We start from the raw sequence: 19,273 nt of genomic DNA on the forward strand, positions 1-19,273 counted from the left end.
TGCATCTCATGATATCCTCATGTGTGTAATTCAATTGTTACGTGAGATGAACTAGAAACATTTTTGCATGGTACATATCTTCGAGAGACAACTGATATGTCTTCGTTAATGAGTCGAACGAGCCCATTTGTCCAAGACAACCCAACAATAGTTTCTTTCCATGTTTGAGAATAGAGAAGAAAAAAAAAACGGAGTCAACCCAAGATATTGATCCTTGAACGTGGTTACATTTCGGCCATGGGCGCAACTCCAATCGAGAGCAAACGAAGAAGGACACACGCGGCCAGAGGTTTTTTCACGCACGGTTGAGCAACATCACATAGTTGGAGAAGAGAAATTACTACAACCGACAGCGAAAGGCGAAACTTCTTCTTTTGCCTTGGGCCTCGCTAAAGAGATACTCTCTCAATTAATCAAGAAACATTTTGTGTCCTGCTTGCTAAAGACTTGATTCTTTTTCTGATTTCTTCCCGCTTTGTTGTGAACGCAGCACAAAAGCCTAGACTTGGAAGAATCATTCATCAGCTGGCTGCCATTTTGTTTTTTCTTTCTTTTGATACTTTCCTTTTTATTTTTTTGCAGAACAATATACCGTCTTACTGGTTTTGGCATAATCAGCATCTTGTTAATTCACAAGCCAATAGTCAAAAGAATTCAACCCCCATGAAGTTGGTGTGTGTCAAGTGAGTGAAAAACTCTTGATTCCTCGTGGTTCGATGGCCCAAACAACAGCCCCATGTGGCTGCAGCTCATCCCGTGCGTTCCACACGCCACTTCTTTCAACCCCCCCCCCCCTCTTTTTTTGTGTGCAAAATATCAGGTGGGAATAAAATGTAAACTTTTTTTTCACACCCATATAGAAACAAAAGCAAACTATTGTTTTTTTCCTTTCGCCATCATCAGAGGATTCCGTATTGTACATGATAATAATAAATGTATCGTTCCCGAAGGATGAGAGAAAAGTAGTGCACAAGTCTAAAAGATGTTTCGAAGAGCGCTGAAAGCCAAAAGCTAAAAAAATTGCTGTCTGCATGCGTGGTGTGTGAGGCTTTCAGGAAATGGAATGTTGGGGGGGGGGGGGGCTTTTTTGGCACAGCGCCACCACTACACTCCCGAACGCGAAATAAAAAAAAAAAGCATCGTCTTCTTCTTCTTATTATTATTATTTTTTTCTTCTTCTATTTTAAAAAGAAAAGAAAGATATATTTATACACATGGATATAAAAGTTATTATTATTTAAGAAATGGAAAAGGAGGAAGAGACGGACGAAAGAAGAGAGAGCTAGGAAATTTTCCACTAGCCGCTAGAGGCGCTACTGTACGCGTTGGCAACGTGCCATTGAGGAGTGGAGTACAACAATAGCTCCGCCCCTTGCCTTCTCTTTCTGGGCGCCTTTTTGAGAAGCGAAAAAAAAAAAAAGAAAAAAAAACCTTCGCTTTATGTACCCCAGTCTGTCGTCGTTGTGACGTCGCCGGTGTTGATGTCGGACGGGGTCGAACCGGATCCTTTCAGTCAAGTGTTGGCCGCGCTCCGTTGCTGTCGCCGCCGCCACCGCTCTAACCCCCCTTTCACCCATTTTTTTTTTTTTAAATACCCACCTTTTGAATCAAGTACCACGTTGAATTTTTTTTTATTTAAAACGGTTACCTTTTTTTTTTTTTAAAAAACTTCTGATATCAATTGCACTGAACAAAGTGGGTTACGTCGATAAAGAAGAAAATAAAACTGGGAAAAGTGCCGTGGTGATTCTTGCTGAAATCGCGTGCTGTGTAGTGTTATTTGTGTCTCTCTGTGTGCGTAAGTGTTTTGTTTTTTTATTCTTCATCCTTGCGTCATTGTGGATGTTGGAGGGAAAAAAAAGGCGCGTGGACGACGAAACGAGCCCTTTTTTTTTATTCTTTCGCGTGTGTCTTGTCACGCGCCATCTGGATTAACATAAAATACCCAGCAATTTTTTTTTTCACGTAGTCATTTCCATTTCACAACAGAGAATTTTCCTCCTTAAAAAAAAAAACAAAAAAACTGTTGTTGTTGCCGAACCCTTTTTTTTTTCTTTGGGTTGTACGTCTGTGATTTTTGAATAGAAAAAAAAAAAAGAAAGTTTGTATTAGCAATCAAAATATGGAAATGATATCGGCGATGTTGCGAGTGTGCAGCATTCTGGTGGTCGTGTTGATGCAGCAAAATTTGATGGCCAGTGCGTTACCGGCTTCATCAACGTCGGAAGGAGGATCGTGTGATTCTGTTCGCGATGTCATGACGTCACTCAAACTGGCTCATACTGCCATGGTTAGTGATTTGCCAGTCTCAGGTTAGTACCGAGCTTGTTATTTTTTTTTTAAAAAAAAAAAAAAAAAGTATGGTTCTTTTTTTTTTTTTTTTTCTTTCTCCCCCCTTCTTTTACGCCGCAAATGGAAAGTTCGTGAGCACTCACGCTGTGGTCGAATATAACCCAAACCCATACTAACACCCATCACGAACGCATATCACAAAACGTTTTTCGTCTTCTCCTTTTTATTATCATATTCAAAAAATGGGGAAATAGTTTTGTCGTAGAAAATTGCAGCGAATCTTTCCAAATTGTACACGAGGCGGTTTGATGGCCGCCGCATGGTGTCGCTGTCGTCGCGCTCACCGCAGTTATTAAAAATGATTCCCTCTTATTTACCTAACCGAAAACATGTGAAGTATGGCAGCACTTAAACGTGTAGACACCGAGTTTATTTTTTTATTTTATTTTATAATCACCTCGTTATCGATTGCCGACGTTATTTGAGTTTTTATCACTTGAATCGATAGAGGCCAAGGAAACAACAGTTTTTTGTTTTAAGAGCTATCCCGAAATTTGTGAACGCTATAAGCGAAACAAAAGACGCACAACAATGCTCTATTTTTTTTTTTTTTATTTGTTGCAACGTGACTTAAAAAAAAAAAAAAAAAAAGAAACGTCGTCGGGATTCCGATGCCATGTCCTTTTCGTTTGTTTTGTTTGTAAATATTTCGTCGATAATGAATTGGGGTTGAGGTGGGAGGAGTTGAGTAGGTGGTACGGTAGGAGGAAAAACTTGGCAGGGAAAGCTCCCGTCATTTCGCATTAGGTGATGAAAATTCATCGTTTGAAAAAGAGAGAGAGAGAGAGAGAGAAGGGGTGGGTGGGTGGGTGGCCGAAAAGATGCGGGACTCCAAGGTCGGCGTGTTGACTGGCGTCCAAATGGCGCAGCGAACTTGTGTATGTACTGCAGTCTAATGAGCGGCAACGCTGTAGCGAAAAAAAAAAAAAAACATGGCAAAAATTCATACATCATCGCCTTGTTTCCGTGTGTGTGTGTGACTTTGTTGATTTTCCCGTGGTGTTATTTCATCAATGTGAAATGTTTGTAGAAAGCAATGCACCAAACCGACAAACCCAATAACAGAAAGTGGTCAGACCAAACACGAGAAATAAAAACTAAATTCGGAAAGTTTTTTTTTTTTTTCCTTTTTTTTTTTATTCCGGCTAAACAAACAAAAAAAAAAAAGGAAAAAGAAAAAAGAAGTTGCTGAATTTAGAACTTTGTTGCCAGACGGATCTCGCGCCAAACATTCAGTCCTTATCAAAAGCGATAAATGTAGAAGCAGATGGACCGAATAATTGCAAATGTTTTGGAGACGTGTCAAAACAACATGGACGCAAAAATGTATTTTTTTTTTTTATCCAATTTAGATTTTTTTTTTTTTTTTTTTTTGGGATGTAAACGTGGCGTGTGTATGACCGTCGGGACGCTGTTTGTTAACAATCCCTTTCTCCCCCCTCGTTTTTCGGCGGCCTCGATTTTTTTTTCTCTTGTACCGCGGGAATCAATGGGGGGCGTGCTGGTATTCAGCAGCTGCGGTCTCTCTCTCTTTCTCTCTATCAGATATTTATGGAAATTTTTTATTTATTTTTTTTTTTTTCCTTCCCCCTTGTTCATTTTTCCCGCGGCTACACTATGAAAGCGACCGTGTCAACAACGTCCTTTTTTTTTTTTTAATTTTTTATTTTTGAAAAACAACTCATTCCCACACACCCTTCCTAAATCTAATTTAAGAATTTCGGTGAAATTTTATTTTAATTACATTTGTATTTCTTGTTAAAAAAAAAAAAAAAAGGTGGGGCTGGATTGATTTGCGAAGGGGAACGGACATGTTGTCCAGCTGATGTCGAGTCGGCACTGCGACAATCAGCCGCGTCTGATTTCCATCACGCTGTTCGCCTGTCCAGCCACCAATTGCGGCACACACTGGCTCAATCGTCCACTGCCATTCAAGGTACATTTCTCTTTTTTTTTTATTTCTTTTTGCGTTTGTTTATTTACTTTGTGCGGTCGGGGAAGAGTAGCGTCTCCTTTTTTGGCGATTCTTGTGTTTGACATTTCCCGAAATGAGAAAAAAAAAAAAAAAAAAAGGTTCGTTTTTCTGGGTACGTTTCACGGAACTGTGAACACGGCGACGTTGCCAGCCAACAGGGAGAAGAGGGTCGGCTATCTTTGGGATAGCAACAACTCTCTACCTCAGTCCTGAGAAAGAAAATGTTTTATTTAAAAAAAAAAAAGAAAGAAAAAAAAAATTGTTATGGACGTGAAGGTCGATTTGTTTTTGAAGAGATTCGTTTTTAAAAGTAGAAAATAACGTGAGTAGAGGGTGGGGGGTGGGGGAATGTATTGATCGTTAAGATGACGTTGAATTTGCGTAGTTAACAATTGAATGTCGCAGCGAAAAAGTGCCGAAAGGGGAAACGAGGGGAAAAAGAAAAAAGATTTCGATCGTCGTGTATTATTCGAAAATTCTGGCGGAGCGTGTCATATCTGCACGAACGATCCGTTCGGCGTAAAGAAACGGCCGTTTGCCATGTCGACGATCCTGTTTCATTCGTCATCGACTCTCTCTTGTACTTTATTCCTTTTGATGCCTCTCAATCGAGAGGAAGAAGAAATTTTTTCTTTTTCTTTTTTCGCTGTGCTGCGTGAGGATGTTGTGTCATCGTGAGTCACGATCTCGACACGCCGGGCCAATGGAAACACACCCGTTTTTTTTTTTCTTTCTTTTTTACCGTACACTCCCGCCCACCCATGCGATGGCGTTCGATTCATCATTTAGACATAGCCCTTCGGAGGGGAGTTTGCATTTTTTTTTTTTCAATGTATTTTGCTGAATGATGAAAAAAAAAAAAAAAAAGAATTAATTCGTGAAAATTCAAATGTTTGGCGGCAACGGTGTGTGTGTGGATAACGTGATTCTTCGGCCAAGGAACGAGGGTGGTGTGTTGGCAAATATCATTTGAATGATGACGTCAATTGAGAAAAGAAACGGGTGCGACTTGATCGCATCCGTCGGCGCATTTTTTTCTGTTTTGTTTTATAAATTTAAATCAGATTTATTTATAGAATATTGCGGCATTGCCTGATTTCGGAAAGAAAAAAAATCAGCTCGAGGCTTTTGTCAGTAAAAATCCGAGTATTAAAAGTGGCAATAAAAAATAAAGATACACAAAGTCTAGCCTGATAAAGAGAGAACGGAATTTACTGTCGTCTGCGTGCACACGAAGCGCGTGATAAAACGTTGTAGCCATACCTAATTTTTTTTTTTTGTTTGTATGTTTCCCCCCTTTAAATTAAATATTTAACAAGAAAAAAAGAAAAAGACAATGCAGGACGTGCGTTGTACTTAGACTCTCGATTGAACAACCTTTTTTTTTTTTGTTTTGTTTTCTTGCGACTACAAACTTACGTGATTGTTAACTATTTTTAATTGCAAGGGTAGCTACCGTCTCTTTTCATAATATTCCCAACGAGGCGCACTAATGGCCTTTGATGGTTGCTCGTAAAAAAATATTTTTTTTTTTTTAAATGTGGATTAAGAAAACACGGTAGAAGAGCAAATTAAAAATTGAAGACAAAAAAAAAAAAAAAAAAAGTCAGCTGGCGACTGTGTAGTAAGGAACCTGGGTGGCCTGACCTGTGCTTTCCAGGGGGGGGGGGATGATAAGAAAAAAAAAAAAATAACCGGCATGAGAAGAAATACCGAAAGTATTTTTTTTTGCCCACTTAACGAATGAGGAGGGTTAAAAAAGAATTGAGGGATTCTTATTGGTGGGTGGTAAGGCGGTAGTTTTTAAATGGCTCAATTTTTCTTGTATCGTAATTCATTCAATAGTTAACAGGGGACGACTACCGAAAATACATTTTTTTTTTTTTTTTTAAATTGCCTTTTTGCACTGATGAATTTCAAAACAAAATCCGGAGGGGGGTGGGGAGATTCTACTGTCCAGTTGAATCGAGTTTTTTTTTTTTTTATGGGTCTCTGTTTCAACATACGAAATGTAATAAGGAAATGGATCAGATTTTTTTTTTTTGATTTTTCAAACTTTCAAGAAAAAAAAAAAATAGTTCAAAGAATTGCGGCGGCGGCGTCGAAAGGTAATAAAAAAAAAAAAAAAGATGCACTTGACGATTGTCGCAGACGTTCATAAATCAAACTGCGCATCTTTTGCTCTGCTCGTAAAAAAAAAAAAAAAACGGAAGACGCGCCGTCGCGACAGGACCCCCCCCCTTCCTCTTCTTTCAATCTTTGTGATGGTTCAATTTTCTCAGGAAAAAAAAAAAAAAAATTATTCAGTGCCATTCACAAAATTTGAAGGGATGTATATGGGGAATATGTTTTCTTTACCGAAAAGGAGGTGGCGAAGTTAGAAACAATTATGGTGACGGATTCTCATTTCTGTGGGAAGAAACTGGAACACACGGGAGGACCCCATCTACCTTTTTTTTTTTTTTTTTTTTTCTTTCGGAGAACGGGGGGGGGGGGCCGCAGGGCTCTGACATTCCATTTGGTCGCCGTCGTCTTCTTTATCTTATATATATTTACCTTTGGGGAAAAGGTAAAGAAAGAAAAGAAAAGAAAGAAGCAAAAATAAAAAAAGCCGCCACCTTTTTAACCTGGGTACACTCGAGACAAAAGAAATTCAAGAGCCGTTAAATTATAAAGAACACCCCCCCCCCCCCTTTTTTTATCTTTTTTGCCCTACGTTTCGGACGACCCGGAGAGAATTGTCTTTTTTTTTTTTTTTTTTTTTTTACATACACAGAAAGAAAAATATAAAAAAAGGGGGGGGGAATCATTTCATTCAATTTTTGTGTATCCGAATTGCCCAATCATTTCCTCCTTTTTTTTTTTTTTAACGTTTAGGTGAAAAGAAATAATAATAATAATAAAAGAAAAACAAAATTTATGAAACTAATCCAATCAATTATGGTGATGATGGCATTTTTTTTTTTTTTTTTTTTCACCCCTTTTTTTTTCCTATTGGCCAGCTGTTATTTAAACTCTTGTGTGTGTGTCACCCTGGCGGGAATTTTTGAACGAAGTTTCTTCTTTTTTTTTTTTTTTTTTTTTTTTTTAAACACGTACCGCTGTTTACTAATTTGCACTCGACTGATACAAAAAAAAAAAAAAGGAAAGTTAAACAAATGACTATCGACAGTTGTTTACCATTTAAGGCGATTCTTTTTGAAAGCAAAATGTGTTTTTTTTTTTTTCCTACCTTGAATCTCTTCAATGTCCCGTCCCAATTTACGCAATTTGCAACTGGTTTTTTTTATCGTCCGACGAGTCGCCGTTTTTTTGTTTTTTTTTTCCTACATTTTAAAAAGAAAAATTCAACTCGTTTTTTTTCCCTCCTAGAAGAAGAAGAAGAAGAAAAAAAACCTGAAAGAAAAAAAAAAATGCAGTGCCAAAAATAGCGGATCTTTTTTTTTTTTGCGCTGCTTGTTTTAATGAGATGCAACGAAGAGAGTCTGGTCGCTGGACGCTGTGCAAACTTGTTGCCAAGCGGCCGAAACCGAAACTAATTGGCTCATTTTAATATTTCAATTGCATTGTCCAGGTCAAGTGGTGCAACACGTCAGAGCGTCCATGATGAAGACGGAGACGATGTTTGGCCAGTTGTACAAGCGACTGGCGCTGCTGGCCAAAGCGCCCATCCAGCAGCTGTTTGACCAATTGGAGCGTTTCGTTTCGTCGTCGGCCGACGGGATGGGCGGCGATCCGGCCGATGTCAGTGACGCGGTCAACGGGTTCTTTGACGACCTCTTCCCGCGACTGTACGGCCAGAGCCCGCGCAGCGTCCAAGGGCCGTCGTTGCCGGCCAATAGCGTCGGCCTCCGCTTGCCGCAAGATTACGTCGACTGTCTGCGGCACGCCCAGTCTGAATTGCGTCCGTTTGGCGAGATACCCCGCCGGCTGGCCAACAGCCTGGCCCGCAGTTTGGATGCGGTCCGCTCTTTGCTCTCGGCCCTGGATCTCGGAGCCCGCGTCTTGAATGCGACGGATCACGCCGAGTTGAACGGCCAATGCCGGGACGCTTTGCTGCGGGCCACATACTGCGCCCAGTGTCGCGCCCTCAAATCGCAACAGCCGGTCGTGGTGGGACAGGGCGGCCAAGTGTGCCGCGGTTTGTGCTCGAACGTGGCCCGCGGATGTCTGGCCGCCGTGGCCGACGTTGATCAGCCTTGGAACGAGTGGGTCGACGCCATGGAACGATTGGCGGCCGCGCTGCTCAACAAGGCCGGCGCTGCCGTGGCCGATCTCGGTCCGCACGATATTCTCTCATCCGTCGACAGCCGACTGTCCGAAGCTGTTCTCTACGCCTTGGAGAACGGACCCCTCCTTGAAAAGAAGGTCAGTTGCTACCACCCACCCACCCCGTCCGTCCATTTTTTTTTTTTTTTTTTTTTTTTTTTTTTTTTTTTATATTGGATTTTGGGTGGCCAAAGGGTTACCAAGGCAATGTATGCAAATGGTGGCCAAAATGTTGCACGTAATGATCAATCAAAAAAAAAAAAAAAAAGATAAAGGCGGATGCCATTTTTTTGTTTTGTGGAAGAGGTGGACAGTATGGAACGCTCGCCCCTTCTAGCCGCTTATTGCGTATTTGGCGTGTGTAAAAACAAATTAATTTTTGGGATATTGATCTGATTATTTCTCTGAATGTTTGCCAAAAGTAGAGGACGGGGAGGGGACATAATTTGGTGAAGAAAAAAAACAAAAATAAAAGGGGGGGGGGGGGAAATGCTCGAAAACTAACAAGGACGACATGTTGGGTTTATTGATTGGTTCAAGAGAGAGAAGAGAGAGAGAGAGAGATCCGTTAGAAAGAAGAGCCGACATGCTGGAACAGTGCCCTGGCGACTTGTTGGCAAGATGGAGGGAAAACTTGTAGTACTAAAAAGAAAAGAAAAAAAAGAGTGAAAACAAAACAATAACATGACTTTTTATGGGTTCGTCGCGACAAATCGAATGCGTTTGACCCGTTTTGGATGCTTTCAAAAACACATTTTCTGGAACAGCGAGAAATAATTGGACCGGGGGGGGGGGGGGGAGACCAAGCGTCGTCGCCGAATTTTATTTTTTTTTCTTGTTAGACTAGACGATATATGCAATTATCCACCATTTGTTAACCTTCGTTTAGACGTTTGTCAGTTCCAGGTAGGCGAAACGCTTTTTTCTTCTAATACGATAAGACGTTGTTTTTTTCCAAGGTTGGGAAACCAACGTCTATCCTACATCGATGGCATTCCATCGCACTTTTCAATTTTTTTTTTTTTTTTTTTTTATTTTTTGCGGAGTTTTGTTTTTATTAAGGGAAGGGGGGGAGGGAGTACATTGATCAAACAATTGTACAACTTTGGAAGCGCTCTTCTTTTGTTTGGATGGCACGCACACGCACCCACGTTGCCACGTACTTGTTTTGCTATTCCGACCTGCATTTCCTCTCAGCCATCGTTTTCGTTTCAGCGCCAGGTGTTCCAGAAAGGGACCTTGCCGAGGGATTCGAAAAAAAAAACAAAACGCGATGGAACAAGACGAAATCATAAAAAAAAATCACGTATTTAAACAAGGGGCCGTATCTATGGGGGGTATATCTGTGGTGTCTTATCCTTTTGATTGAAATTGTGCGCGCCTCCCTCTCTCTCTTTCTTATATATTTTTTAAATCATTAAAAAAAAAGAAAAGTAATAATAATAAGAGACAAATACGACGCCCGAGAGTCTCCTAAAATTGCTGACGGCCCAAAGGCAATTGTTTTTTTTTTTTTTTTTTTTTTTTTTTAAGGTGTAGATGGTTCTCTTTTGACGGCCTTGTTCCAGTGTCTATGGCTGCGCACGCAGGGGGGTATATCGTAAGCTGGGCGAGTACAGACACACACATACACAAAAGTAATAATAATATTTTTATTTTTTTTTTTGTTTTTCGAAGAGAGGGTTGGGTATAAGGCGGGCCGTTTGCCCGGTGTGATCATCTTTATTCTCCACACATCCGGTGTATGTCCAACCTTTGAACTTGTATTTTTTTTTTTTTTATTGGGGACGGGCATGCCCGGTGCTTTTTTTTCAACAGCAGTCAAGTGTAGGAAGAGGGGTAGGTGGTCTGCTTCAATTGAGTAGAAAAATAATAAAAAGAAATAAAAAAAAAATTGTGGAATGTCTTTTTGGAGGTTTCTGGTTTAGAAAGAAAATTTTTCTTTAGTCTTTTTCAGTGTGTGTGTGTGTGTGTGGAATGTGCGTGTGTGTTAGAGGGGGGGGGGGCTTTTGTTTCTACGGCAGTTCTTTTATTTTTTTTTCTCCCTCTTCGAAGAATTAGGGGATGGGCATCTGAATTGCTTTTTTTTTTCTTCTATTTTTGGGTGACTTTTCTCTTTTTTTTTTTTTCTTCTTCTTGTGTCCGTTCGTTTTGCCGACGAGATCCGCCCCCCCCCCCCCTCCCTTCGGCACACCTGAGAAATTCCTTTATTTTTTTTTCTTTTTCCAGCTAAAAGATCACCTTTTTTCTTCTTAGTGTCCTACCCGCCTTACCCCAGTCGATCGCTTAAATCAATCAGATAAACCACTCCCCATCAGCACCACTGTCTCAAAGAATTTCTTTTTTTTTTTTTTTTTTTTCTTTTGTTTTTCCACTTCCAAAAAAAAAAAAAAAAAAAAAAAGAAATCCAACCGGATGTTGTCATTCTGAGAAGATACACACACATAAAGAGAAGGATCCAGCAGAACTCCTGATATGTGAATCTCTTTTTGTCAAAAATAATGTATTCAAAAAAAAAAAAAAAAAAAAAAATGAGAGGAGGAGAGGGGGGGGGCATCCGGAATCATTTCAAATTCTCTCCTTTTTGTTTGTTTATTGTGGCGCAATAGTCGACGGGCGGGCTCTCTCTTAAGACGTTTGTTGCTCACGCGCTCTCACGAATCACTCACGACGTGTGCGCGCACACCTTTTTTTTTTTTTTTTTTTTCGTTTCTTTTGAATTTGTATAGCGCGCGCGAGTTTAACGTCTTTGTCGTTTTTTGGGGCCAAATGAAAAACGACTTGACGTCATGGACTTTCTTCACAGATTTTCGTTTGGTGGGTGGCGCTTCAGTCGGTTTCCCACACTCTGTGAATCAGGTGAAACACACACACACACAAAAACTTAGTCGTCATGCAATCATTTTCTACCCCCCAGAATAAGAGAGTAATAAAAAGAAAGAAAGAGTTAAAAATGTATTGTGGAATGTGTTTTGGGTCATCCTCGGCAGTGTGATTTCTTTTATGATTGCAGTCGATACAGTTCATTGGTAATAAAAAAAAAAAAAAGAAACAAATCTGCCCCACGGGGGTGGTGGTGGGGCTTTTTTTTGTACTGGCAAAAGATAAAGAATTGGAAGGTTCAAGTGTTGTGTAATTGGGCGTTTCCCCTCTCTTGTGTGCAGTTGTGTATAACAAGTACCCCCCCCCCCCAAAAAAAAAAAAAAAAATGAAATGAAATGAAGGAATTTAAAAGGTGGATGTGATGGACTTTGTTTCCTCACCTGGCCACCAGGGGGGTCCTCCAACAGTTTTTTTTTTTTTTTTTTTTTTTTTTTTTTTTTTTTTTTTTTTTTTTTTTTTTTTTTTTGTGTTGTTATTGAAGATGAAGATCGCGCTCGCCCTTTTCTTTTCGTCTTGTCGGGTGTTTTTTTTTTTTTTTTTTTTTTAGAAGCTCATTCAAAGCAGGTGGGTGGGCTCTCAAATTGTTCACGGAGTTATTCTTCTTCCTCTGTTTGCGTGTGTGGGTTGAAGGAAAGAAGAAAGGTGTGTGTGTGTGTATGCCTGCACATACACACTGGGAAGATAAGTGCGTGTGTATGTGACGTTGACGGATCGCATTTTGATGTCTACCCCCATAAAAAAAAAAAAAAAAAAAAAAAAAAAGACTTTTACTAGGTGAAACGGACCGCGGGCCATTTTGATTACACCTTTTTTCCTTGTGTGTGTGTGTGTGTATGAGCCTCCGACCAATTTTAATGTTTTCATACTCGCACTTGTTTTGTTTTTTTCGGCGGGGGAGGGTTTAGGGGTTTCTGTTTTTGAAAAGAAGATGAACTTGTCTAGAAATAATTATGTTTTGAAAAACGATTTGACGCTCTATTCGGAAATCAAAGTTCGTTTCAGAGGGCGTGGCTATTTGCAAGGTGCACCGTTACGCAACTGATGATGTTTTTAAACTTTTCGCATTTCGATTGAAACATCAAATGCGATTGACCCTTTCTTCTTTTTTCTTTTTTTTTTTTTTTATGGGTCGTCTCTTTTAAAACATTCGATTAAAATCTTTCAAGGAAAATAGACACAAAGTGCTAAAGAGCCGGGAGGAGGGGCTACCCGATTAGATGATACGGGTCGGGTCTCTTCTTTCTGCCTCCTCTATCCCAATATCTCTGTGGTTCTAAAGATAAAAAAAGGAAACACATAGGAAATGAAAAGAGGAAAAATACTTATTCAAATGGAGATTGCGTGTTTGTAAGTGGCTTTAAAAAAAAAAAAAAAAAAGAAAGAAACATTTTCGAGAGAGGGGGGGGGGGACTTTACCCGGAGTCTGAAATGTTTTCGTGATTTATGGACGTCTCCGACACCTTTCCCACCTTAATCGATCGCTCTTTAAAAAAACAAAAAAACAAAAAAAAAACATTTTCGTTTGGAAATTGTTAAGGAAATGTGATGCAATAATTTATCCATTTTCTTTCAACGTTTGAAATAGGTCAAGAAAATGTGCGGAGAAAATGGAACGGGCAAGGACGTCGTGGTTTCGGGCGATGGCGATGCCGGTTCGGCGGATGCGGAATCCTCTTCTGTGTTGCCTTCGCTCGTTCAGCCCGTCGAAGATTTGAGTCCCGTCTTGGAGGAGGGCCAAGGCGGCGGATTGAAATCGCGTCTCGAATCGCTTTTACCCATGTTGGCATCCGCTCGCGGTTTCTACTCTAACCTGCCGGACGCCGTTTGCGCCCAACCGGGCACGCCTTTCCAAGCCGTCATGAGCGACGACCAGTCCAACTGCTGGAACGGACAGCGATTTGCCGAGTAAAATACCATTATTTATTTATTTTATTTTTTATTTTTTTTCCTTTTCTTTTCTATTCCTTTAAAACAACAAATTTGAAAAAGAACAAATTCAATGTGTGTCACACAAACTGAGGGGGGGGGGGGGAGATGGCACGTCATCCCGGCAATCTATTTCTGTTTGAAATGTTATAAAAAAAAAAAAAAAAAAAAAAAAGTCTGGCCAAAATGGCGACGGACAGAGAGAGAGAGAGAGCAAATGGTTTAGAAAGAAACTATGGGCTGTGTGTGTGTGTGTGTGTGTGTGTGTGTTAGGTCGTTTGTGAAATCACCAGTACGAAAAACAGAGACCATTTTTTTTTTTTTTTTTTTTTATTATTATTATCGTCTTTCCAAACTGTTTTGCACACACATACACACACACACACACACAAAAAGGGAGACCGGCCAATACCGAGGGAGGGATCTTATTATTTTTAATGGCTGGCCTTTTTTTTTTTTTTTTTTTTGGACTCTTCTTCGTGTGTGTGTGTGTGTACCTGAAAAAAAAAAAAATGAAGAGCTTGGCACAAAACGGTTGGATGACCGTCGCTATTTGACATTTCTGCCAGGTAGGATGCAGCGACAGAACGTCAAGATAACGAACCTTTCACGTGAATTTTTTTTTTTTTTTTTCTGTGTCTTGTTGTTGGGCGGATGTTTCCGTTTTTTTTTTCATCTTCTTCTTCTTCTTCTTCTTCTACCCGATAAAAATTTCTTAATGCAGAAAAAAAAAAAAAGAAAAAAGATTTTTTTTTTTTTTTTTCATCACTAACTTGACCTCCCCCCAGCCATCTCACCTAAAATGGTCAGCAGCGTGACGAGCGGAATGCCATCCTTAATAGGGGAGGAGGAATTCCGGCGGCAGCTAAGAAAAATAGAAAAAAAAAAAAAAAAAAAAATAAAATCTAGTGACATTTTTTTTTTTTTTGTTTTTTCCCCAACTCGTCTTCAAACTTTTCCTTTCAGAAAATGTCTCTCTTGACGGAAAAACCTTGACGACATTCAAGTTTCTTTGACTTTTTTTTTTTTTTTTTACCTGGTCACACACACACACACACACACGCATTTTTTTTTTTTTTTTCTTTCTTCTCTCCGGAGGTCGTTGATTAATTGCAATTCAATCGAGATTAGACACATTTGCTTTTTAGTTTTGTTTCAAAAAGGGGCGCGCTTCCATTAACGGCCATAAGGTGAAGCAAGAGGGCGGCAGGGCCACCGGTTTTTTTCTTTTCTTTTATAACACACACGGAGGGAGGGAGGAGGGGGGGGGGGACCCGAAGAACAAAAAAAAAAAAAAAAAAAAAAAAAAAGATTGGTATCATCCGCTTTTTTGCTGGACGCGCTCACATTCCTCTGAATCTTTATTTGACCTTACACGTCGTAGGGGAAAATGTCGCCTGGACGACTCTCTGGAAATGTTTAAAAACAAAACAAAACAATTCCATATGTAAAAAAAAAAAAAAAAAAAAAAAAAAGAAATTTTAAAAGCTTTTTCTCTTTTTTTTTTTTTTTTTTGATGATGATGATGATGAAAATAACAAGTTGTGGAACGGTTTTTCCTTTTTTTTTTTTTCTTCTTCCCCTTCGTAAGCAAACGAGAAAGAAAAAAGAGAGAACCCACAAAGTGATGAATTTGGTCTTTTGATGGGAATCGCTCTCTCTCTCTCTCTCCTCTCTTTTTAAAAGAAGAAGAAGAAGAAGAAGAAAAGCTCATTTTTACGCGTTCCTTGTTTTATTTTATTTTATTTTATTTTTTCGAGATGAGAACAGGTGATCCGTCATCCGGCTACGCTCCATCTCTTTCGGTTTATATATTAGCATTCTCTCTCTATCGCAGACAACATCCGATAACTTCTGTCTGGGGACAAACACAACACAATGAAATCTTTTTAGCCCCTCTTTTCAAAAATAAAAGAAAAAAAAAAGTCAAACGTCCTCAAAAACGGACCCTACCAATCCGATTTTTATTTCAAATGGGGGGGGGGGGGGGGGGGGGAGGAGGGCTAGAGAAATTGAGGGAAAAAAAAAAAATTCTTTTCTACTTCTGTCTATGTCTGGAATTTGAATTGATGATAAGGAAATGTTATTTAAATGTGTTTTTAAAAAAAGAAATTGCTATCATTAAATGACGTGTTTTTTTTTTTTTTTTTTTTTTCTTTTCTTTTTAAAGGTACACGAAACCTCTTTCCGGTATTGGCATTGGAGCTCAAAAGTACAACGCGGAAGTGAGAGTTTCGCGAAGCGACGTGGACTCGCATCTCGTTCAACTTAGCGATCGTCTACGACACGTTCGACAAGTAAGAAAAAAAAAAAAAAATGATTCATTCATTTTTATTTTATTTTATTTGTAATTTTTTTAGAATTGAATTAAATTTTTTTTTTTTTTTTTTTTTTTTTTTTATATATTCTAAATAGGTTTTGATTAGTAAAACGGTTGCGGCACCAGAACCGGATTCTTTGATGATGGAGGATTTCGGATCGGGTTCCGGCGATGGCGCTGGAGGCAGCAACGGGGGTAGCGCTGGAACTGGAATGGGTGGCCACGGACGTAGCGATTGGGACGGAATAGACTCTGAACCCGATGACGATGGCATCGTGCAGGGCTTCCCTGGTGGCGATTTGGACGGTTCCGGCTCTGGCCAGGGTCCAAGCCGAGCCCCAGACGGCGAATGGGGAGAGGAGACGTTCAGCCCCACCAAGAAACCGGGTATGATGAACATTAATATGACGATGACGCATGTTTTGGGATTTTTGCTTTATTTTTGACAATTTATTTCTTTTTTTGGAAACGTTTTTTTTTTTTTTTTTTTTTTTTTTTTTTTGTTTTCTTCTTGCCCGTTTTTTTTTTTTTTTCCTCATAGGATCTGACGAGTTTGAGCTGAACGGCGGTGAAACGACGCCTCGCGTCACAGTCAACGAACCGACGGGCGGCGCGGGAGGAGCGAGTGGAGGAGGTGGCACTTCCGGCACTAGCCGAACATCCATTTCATCGTCTGCCTTGTTGGCCGTCTGTCTGATCATGGCTCTCAAAGTCTCATCCAGCTTCCGGCCTTTTGTATAAAGTCTTCTTCTCTCTACACACACACACACACAGACAACACTTACAGACAACACTTACAGACCCACTTCTGTTTTTGCGCTTGACCCTTGCGCTTGCACACGACACTTGATTTTTAAAAAACAAAAAAAAAAAAAAAAAGAAAATGCAACAATTCTTTTATTTTTAATTTCCAAGTTTGATGAATTTGAACATTTTCCCTATCTTTCGCTTACATTTACATTCGCGAGTCTCCAAAAGAAACAAAAAAAATTTAATGACTTTTTTTTTTTTTTTTTTTTTTTTTTGACGTTTGAAAATACTTCTTGATATATTTATGTATAAATTACTCACACACACAGACACGCAAGACGCATTATATATAGGTATAGCGTTCGTGTGATGGCAAAGCCTCGCAAGTGCTTCTGTTTTCTGGGAGAAGAAAAAAGTCCAATTCTTCAATGTTTTGACGGATGATGACCCGGCCAACACCATCTAGCGGTCGAATATGTGAACTCAGCAATAACAAGCAGCAGGGGGAGACGCGGACGCAATGGCAAACAAGAAAAACAAACATCTTTTACACGCAAAACACCTCCCTTTCATTCTCTCACGCTCCTCCCTCTCGTGTCTTGCTTTTTTTTTTTTTTTTTCTCCCTCCTCTATTTAATTGAATTTTTTAATTTTTCAACGGTATACTTTCACATTCAATTGACGATGTTTGATAGCGAAAGGCGGTCCATATGTATACAAATAATGACACACTAATCCTTAGGAATACTAACAAGTAATGTGACTAAGATTTTGCAAAACGTTTCGCGATTGGATGGGGTAGGATTAAAACCTATATTGGGGAGGGGGTGTTTAAAAGAAAGAAAAATTGGGCAAAAAAAAAAAAAAAAATATTCAAATTATACCCGACTTCCGTCCAGCAAAAATAAAAGACAATTTTGCTCTGTACTTGTTCGAACGAAGACGGCAGCCATCGAAAGTGATTCCCCCCCTTTTTTTAAATTTCTTTTTTGAAATGATTGACTTTTATTATTGTTCTTAAAAAAAAAAATGGAAGACGAGAAAGAAAAATTGAGAGAAGCAATCGCGTTCGATTCCACGGTTAATCTTTTATTATTATTATTTTTTAAAAATATTTCAATTTGATATGATAACGGGAATGCGTGACCCCCGAGCCCCTAGTCAGTGCAACACAAAAGTTCTGTCGCGCGCCAAGGGTCAAAATTTCAATGAAATTTCAAAACAAAATAAAACAATACAGAAAAATCAATTGGCAATTCGATGGGTCGATTTTGAATAGAAAAGTTGATTCGGATCGAAATGGATGGACTACTAGTACTAGCACTACTACAAATTGTTACTTACAAAATCTCATGTCCCACTACTTTTTTTTTTTTTTTTTTTTTTTCTTCCTTCTTCCCTTTCTCCAAATTACATAGCACGCGCTTCTTTTGTTGTTTTTCTATTTGTCAATAATTTTGTATTAAGATAAACGCGCATTAAAAAAGGAAAAAAAAAAAAATAGTTGCAGAAAAAAAGAAAAAAAAATTTGAACTTTTGAATTTGATTCCGGATGTTGTTTTTTTTTTTTTTTTTTTTTTGCGAGGGCAATTATTCTTTCAGTTTCCCGTTTCAATTCCTTGGAATTCATATGTCTCACGATGAACGCACGACATCTCCTTCAATAGTGTTGGTTTTTCTATACTGTTAGATTTTTTTCCCGCCCACATGAGCTGTTATCATTTTTGATACTTTCTTTTTTCTCCCATTTGCATTCAAAAATGACCCATATACAATTTTTTTTTTTATTATTATTGGTCTCTTTTTTTAATTTCCAATAGACCGTGTGCCAAATTCGATTCATCTTCGTTAATGGCCCCCCCCCCCCCATTCCTCTTCTGATTTGGTTGGTGAAAGTAAGGAAAAAAAAAAAAAAAGGACTGTTCTTCTTTAAAAATTTCAAATGTTTCTTAATTTTTTTTTTTGTGTATAGCCTTCCTCTTCTTTCGTGATGAAGCCACATCATTTTACACACATGATCGTGTTTTTTTTTTCCCTCTTTAAATTAAACTTTCTCCACCAACATTTTTTCTAAAATCGATGAATAACAAAAAAAAAAAAAAATAATAATAATAATAATAATACTAAAATAAAATGGAGAAGTGGAGTGATGTTGTTGATTTAAAAAAAAATTTGTTTTTGTTTCTCTTATTTGTCGGACTTGTTCAATTTTCGTTGTTCTTTAAAAAACATTCAAATTTTGTCTCCCATCTTCTCTGTTTCTCCATCGATCGTTTGGTTTTTTTTTTTTGGTTCGTCTCCAAATTTTTCCTATTTTTTTTTATTGCTCGTGTTTCCCTCCTCCGTTCGTGGAATGCGTGAAAATGTGATACCGCCGAATGACGATGAGATGCAATCGTGCTCGAGCTCGATCTTGTATGTAAATGTGTGTGGTGCGTGCGGATGAAGAAGAAACAACAAACAAAAGAACAACAACAACAAGAACACACAACAACAAATAATAAGAAATCTTTAAAAATGAATTAAAAAGGCCATCTTGTGTCCCAAGATTTTTGTTTTAATGGAACTTGTAGAATACAAGAAAACAATTGAAAAAAAAAAAAAAAAAAAACGAACGTGTCCTTGTTGCTTTGTGCACGTCAAAATCGTGTCATAAATGATCGATTAATCGAAATTCGATTGTTCACACAAAAAATGCTGACGCACAATGGTGACAACTAATGGTGGCAGATCCGTCTCAATCCCGAGTTGAAGATGTGCATACGTATTTAAAGAAAACAGGAACCGATGCTGCTCGT

General features: G+C 38.9%; 1 protein-coding gene across 1 annotated transcript; it reads left to right on the forward strand.

The window, feature by feature from the left end:
• The first annotated feature begins 1,553 nt into the window (after positions 1 to 1,553).
• LOC130703685 (glypican-5-like) lies at positions 1,554 to 19,024 on the forward strand. The gene is made up of 7 exons (XM_057525122.2): positions 1,554 to 2,312; positions 4,130 to 4,288; positions 7,902 to 8,695; positions 13,065 to 13,384; positions 15,576 to 15,702; positions 15,821 to 16,112; positions 16,267 to 19,024. Exons 1-7 carry the CDS (start codon positions 2,123 to 2,125, stop codon positions 16,464 to 16,466), a joined length of 2,082 nt encoding a protein of 693 aa, XP_057381105.1. The 5' UTR covers positions 1,554 to 2,122; the 3' UTR covers positions 16,467 to 19,024.
• Positions 19,025 to 19,273: the final 249 nt, after the last annotated feature.

The sequence above is a fragment of the Daphnia carinata genome, chromosome 8 (assembly GCF_022539665.2).
Source record: "Daphnia carinata strain CSIRO-1 chromosome 8, CSIRO_AGI_Dcar_HiC_V3, whole genome shotgun sequence".
Taxonomy (NCBI): Eukaryota; Metazoa; Arthropoda; class Branchiopoda; order Diplostraca; family Daphniidae; genus Daphnia; species Daphnia carinata.